The 5,060-nt window shown below is 36.5% G+C and overlaps 1 protein-coding gene across 1 annotated transcript; it reads right to left on the minus strand.

Annotated features, from left to right (window-relative positions):
• Positions 1-3,714: 3,714 nt before the first annotated feature.
• Positions 3,715-4,670, minus strand: LOC145229962 (cathepsin L-like peptidase). The gene is made up of 2 exons (XM_080095310.1): positions 4,540-4,670; positions 3,715-4,250 (listed from the first exon to the last, which is right to left on the minus strand). Exons 1-2 carry the CDS (start codon positions 4,635-4,637, stop codon positions 4,136-4,138), a joined length of 213 nt encoding a protein of 70 aa, XP_079951436.1. The 5' UTR covers positions 4,638-4,670; the 3' UTR covers positions 3,715-4,135.
• Between the last annotated feature and the right edge of the window lie 390 nt (positions 4,671-5,060).

A 5,060-nucleotide genomic window follows, 5' to 3' on the forward strand; every position in this document is an offset into this window, starting at 1 on the left:
AGTTAAGCACCCGTTTTAAGCGTTTTGGATCGCAAACTCAAGTAACATAAAAGATAACTAAAATATTGCCCTTCTGCTCTTGACCCTTTTTTGACTAGAGTTTTGTCACAATTTAATCTGAATTCCAACCATCTTAATTCAAATTTGCAGGTATTTCTTGTAGTACCCAATTTCTTTTTGATGTCAAACGTTGATGTTGTACAAATAGACGAACAACCTACACCAGGGGTTCCCAACCTTTTTTGTGGCTCGTACCCCTTTGTCTTGTCAGAGCATTCTTCGTACCCCCCAAAAAAATGTGATGGAATTTTTCAGATATATATTGCTAAATTGAATTGCTTTCGCAATATAGCTCAATTAAACGTTAAACCAGCATTTCACACAAAAAGAAATTAACTGTTAGTAGAAGATTTACAGCAAGACTACATTGAATGCGTCCTTTTTCTGTGCAGTTTCTTCCTAACTTTGTTGTTTATTGCTGGCAGCAAGTAAAAAGCATTGTTATGAGACAATGAGGCTTCTTACTAAATAAAAAACAATTATTTGTAGATAATCGTTTGTTTAAAGCAAAGACCGTAATCGCACAATATCATTTACAATACCAAAATAAAACTGTACTGTGAAATCTGTTTAAAAAGCTGCCGTGTGGCCCAACGATCTTCGTACCCCTTGATGTTGAATCTCGTATCCCCCTCGTACCCCCAAGGGGTACGAGTACCCCTGGTTGGGAACCCCTGACCTACACTTAACCATTGGTTTTAACAGCGTTTTTTTTTCGCACATAAGTATGAGCATCCATAGAGTATCCAGGGGTGGGCAAACTTTTCAGTGCAAGGGCCGCATTTAAAAGTTTATAATCTAATCGGGCCGCATAGTATTTCACCAACTTGTTTTTTGTTTCAAAATAACTAATGTAAAGAAATAAGTTTATATCACATGTACATATACCATTTAAAGCCGCCTAAAATGCTCGGATTACTAATATCTAACTTGTGCATAAGTTTAGCTGAACGGAACGAACTGTCTATGACGTCATAAAAGTATTGTGACGATTGCGGTGCCTGTTTTTTCGCCTTGTTTGCACACAATAAGCTGATAGAAAGTCTGACGCATATAGTTACTAGGCTGGTAATATCTTTTCCAGCCTCAAGAAATCTGTTTTTTTTTTAAATATTTGGCAAAATGGTTTTAGTTACGTCACGGCCGCCAGTGCATGTGTTTTAACATACATGGTCACGGCCGCACAAACTCGTCTCCGCGGCCGCATGTGGCCGTACGACCGCAGGTTGTGCACCCATGATTTAGCTCAAATTATTAACAGACCCAAACCTCTAAAACAAAACAAAGTAAACCCGAACCGAACCTGAACGCATATGACAAGGGGTTCAATATACTCTCAAAGACATGCCCCAAATCAGTGGGATGCTCCAACACTTTGACGGACATAGTTACTCGAGTACAACATATAAAAGGAACAATATTTGTCTGCAGCTTTCGTATCTGACGCCCCAAGGCCGGATTAAACATGCAGGCCTATTTTAACTGCACTTATATGCAAACTTCATATGTGCAATCAGGCTATGTCACACACGTTTTTTTAAATTCTTTTTTTCTGATTGTTATAGCACAGTGGTTCCCAAACTGTTTCATATTTTTTCAAAACGGTCCCTTTGCCATTATTTCGAGGGATTGCGGTCCTTAAGCCTAAATGTGTATTTCATAAAAACGAAAGTTGATTGCAGGATTTTAGCTAATTATGCAAAATTGCGCATAACAATCATCCAAAGACAGCATATGACATCACAAACAGGACAAAAACATTACGATTGTGCGCGAACAATTGCATTTTTGATAGTTGTCATTCAATAAATGCCATTGTTTAGCAATGGAGACAGTCGATTCTCAATTTTACTTAAACTTATTTAGTGGCACAAACTGACGCCAAAAAAGATTATAGAATTACTTCAACCGCTTCGCGGTCCCCTCAAAATTGCCCCACGGACCCCTAAAGGACCGCGGACCCCAGTTTGGGAACCGCTGTTATAGCAGCATATTACCTAATCGTAGATTAAAGCTATGCCATGTCGTTTTTACCCCGCAATTTAGGCTAACAAAGTCTAATTAGTCGGTCGAGTAGAAATGGTTTTATATGGTGCTGCATTTTCTTCTGTAAAACTTTGAATGTGAGTGTAACTAAAACAGAATCGATATTTTTTTTTACAAAACATTACTAACTAACAAACATTACACTAACATTACTAACATTTTAATCCTTATCGAATGTCGACTCTTTTGTCGGATTTTACAAACGTTTTTAAAGATCAAACTTTAACTTTTGAAGCTGTGCATTAGCTGTACACATTTAAAACGGAGCATTGGACATACATTGCGCACTTCCGCAATTTATTAAGATGAAGGTACATTCATAACTGGGATCAGCCCTAAAGCGTCTATCACGGTAATCATCAAAAAGAAGGCCTCGTAAAACGTCCGTTTACGTGATTTCGCAACTTATCTGTCTTGAATGCTGAAGTGTTCGCAAATTGACAATTAATACAAACTGCATGACAACATCAGAACCTACGTTAAAATAAACGCAGGTGGTCTAAACACAAGTACAAGCGGTAAAATTGAATTCTATACGGTTACAAGTTTCTCTTTGTGAGGCTTCCCTTGTTGATCGTCACAACGATTTACATTTCAATGGGTTCCGGTAGCTGGCAAACAAAACCAGTAGGCGAACTATACTAAACCTGGTTTTAAAATTCATGTCGCATTCTTAAATTGCCACAGCAAACAATGAGACGTAGACGGACAATAGACACGCAGTATTGGTTCCCAGGTTTTGAACTTGCTGTTAATATGGTAAGCGTCATAAGTGTAAGCAGACCTGTATTTATACCTATAGTACTATTATTATTACGCAATCGTCACATCAAAGTGGCAGCAGCACCTTAATACCATTTAATACCATACAAAAGTTTACAGTCCCAAAAGTTTGACGATCATGAAGATACTTCATGTGCGTTCAAACTGTGCTCGTGTTTAGCTTTTTTAAACTTAAACTGCTGCCTTCAAGTGAACTCTTAAGTAGTCTTAGCAAAACCCTTTCCTCTACACGACCACCGCTCCTTCATATCATTTATCATTCTATTGCCTTCATCAACAAAGGAAGACAAGCGGTTGTTAAATGGTTATAATATGTGTAGGTGCACGTGAATCATCATGCTGCCTACCAACAAAACAAGTCGATATCCGATGTGACTCCTAAAATATTTGTTTACATTTACAGGCACTGTTGCCTATAACCTTACCCAACACGTAGACGCTTATACACTATATATAGCCATGAAATCTATTTCAAGTAACGCAGCAGAGGAACTAGCCCTGAAGCTGAATACATTCATACTGGGATCTGCCCTGATGCGTCGATGTAGACCAGCGATCATGGCATACTCATTGCATACGATTGTACGCCAGGAATGGCGTACAACATGACACATTACACTATTTGCTATCTTACAGTTGTTGCCTTTGGCAATTTTGTGGTAGCCAAACTTTCGTAAAACCCCAACTGAGAAATACAGGTTACAAATTAAAACTGAAAAATAAAGAAAAACATAATGAAAAAATTGGGATTTGTACTTCCTTGTTTGTGCTAAGTGTCGTTTTAAATTTTCGTTAAAGCTTATTTGATGGTCACTGTAGGCTAAAAATTGCAAATCTCCCATTTTGCAAATGTGTTTGTAAATCACACCAAAACAACGGCTTTATAAGACCAAAGTTGGACTTTCAATATTTATTCAAAATTGGCCGTACACTTTCAATATTTCGTGCAACATTTACTGGAATGATTAGCACATTTTTATTGAGACATTTAGTTGCTTATGCAGGAAAATTAAATGCTGTAACCACAAGAACTTGGGGTGCTAACCTTAAACCAAATACAAATATTAACATAAAGTGACATCTAGTGATTTATTTTGTGACAAAATTGCATGAAATTTACATGACTTGATAAATTAGACGTTTGTAAGAGAATTAATAAGCATCCCACACATGACTAAGGTTCTAGCTATTATACTAGCTAGTTATTATAACTGTATAGAAAAGTGTTTTGAATAAAGTTGTTTAATTAAACTTTATGCACAACAGGATACATTGCACAAGATGCTATTTTACAGTTGTTGCCTTTGTCCCTAGCAACCTTGTGGTAACCAGAAGTTTGTTCTCCCTCTTTGTAACCCCAGCTGAAAACAAATTAAAATTTAAAAGAAGCTTTTGTTTTCGTTATGTTCTGTTTCAAGCACTTTTAATATTGATTACAACCATTTTTACAGTTTTTTGTAATTATATTTTATAATTCTGACTTAAAAATCGTATCTCACTCAAACCTCTGAATCGGTTTGGGAAGATAATTTGCCCGACTCGGTTTGACCTCCAAGTTCCAAAAACTATTTACACTGTGAAACTATAATTTCTTTACCGCCTTTCCGTCGTGACAACTTTGTTGGTTAAGTATATGTTTTTGTTTTTTACCTGTTCTTAATAATCCAGTTTTCTACAGTTTCTGGATTGAAAACCGTAGCAAACGACCAATGCGGTATGGCAGAACTTTTGGTTTGCCTTGTAGTCATTTGTACCAGTAAAAATATCTTCTGAAAAAATGGGCTTTTAGAAAAATACCTTTAGTTCCATAAATAGAATGTTACTGTATGTTTAGCACTTTTACCAATAAGGGAAAAACCAAAATAAAATAGTTTGCATGTGAAGCTAAGCGAATACTATAGTAAACTGAAGCTTTCAGTACACCTAAATCAATCTGTGTTTTTCGTGTTGCAATGTATTGTAAATAAATAATATCGATTTCGCCGATATAATGGCATCCTCAGTTCTTATTCAAATAGAATAGATTTTAAAAACAAAATTTTTCCAATTGATAAGTATCACACTGCATTTTTTTTGCCTGTCTCTTAAACTTGAGGAACTGATCGGCATTTGGAAACCATAAAGTTACAGCCACGGGACCTTTGCCTACTTGAACCCAATCCTCAATTCGC

The sequence above is a fragment of the Phallusia mammillata genome, chromosome 5 (assembly GCF_965637545.1).
Source record: "Phallusia mammillata chromosome 5, kaPhaMamm4.hap1.1, whole genome shotgun sequence".
Taxonomy (NCBI): domain Eukaryota; kingdom Metazoa; phylum Chordata; class Ascidiacea; order Phlebobranchia; family Ascidiidae; genus Phallusia; species Phallusia mammillata.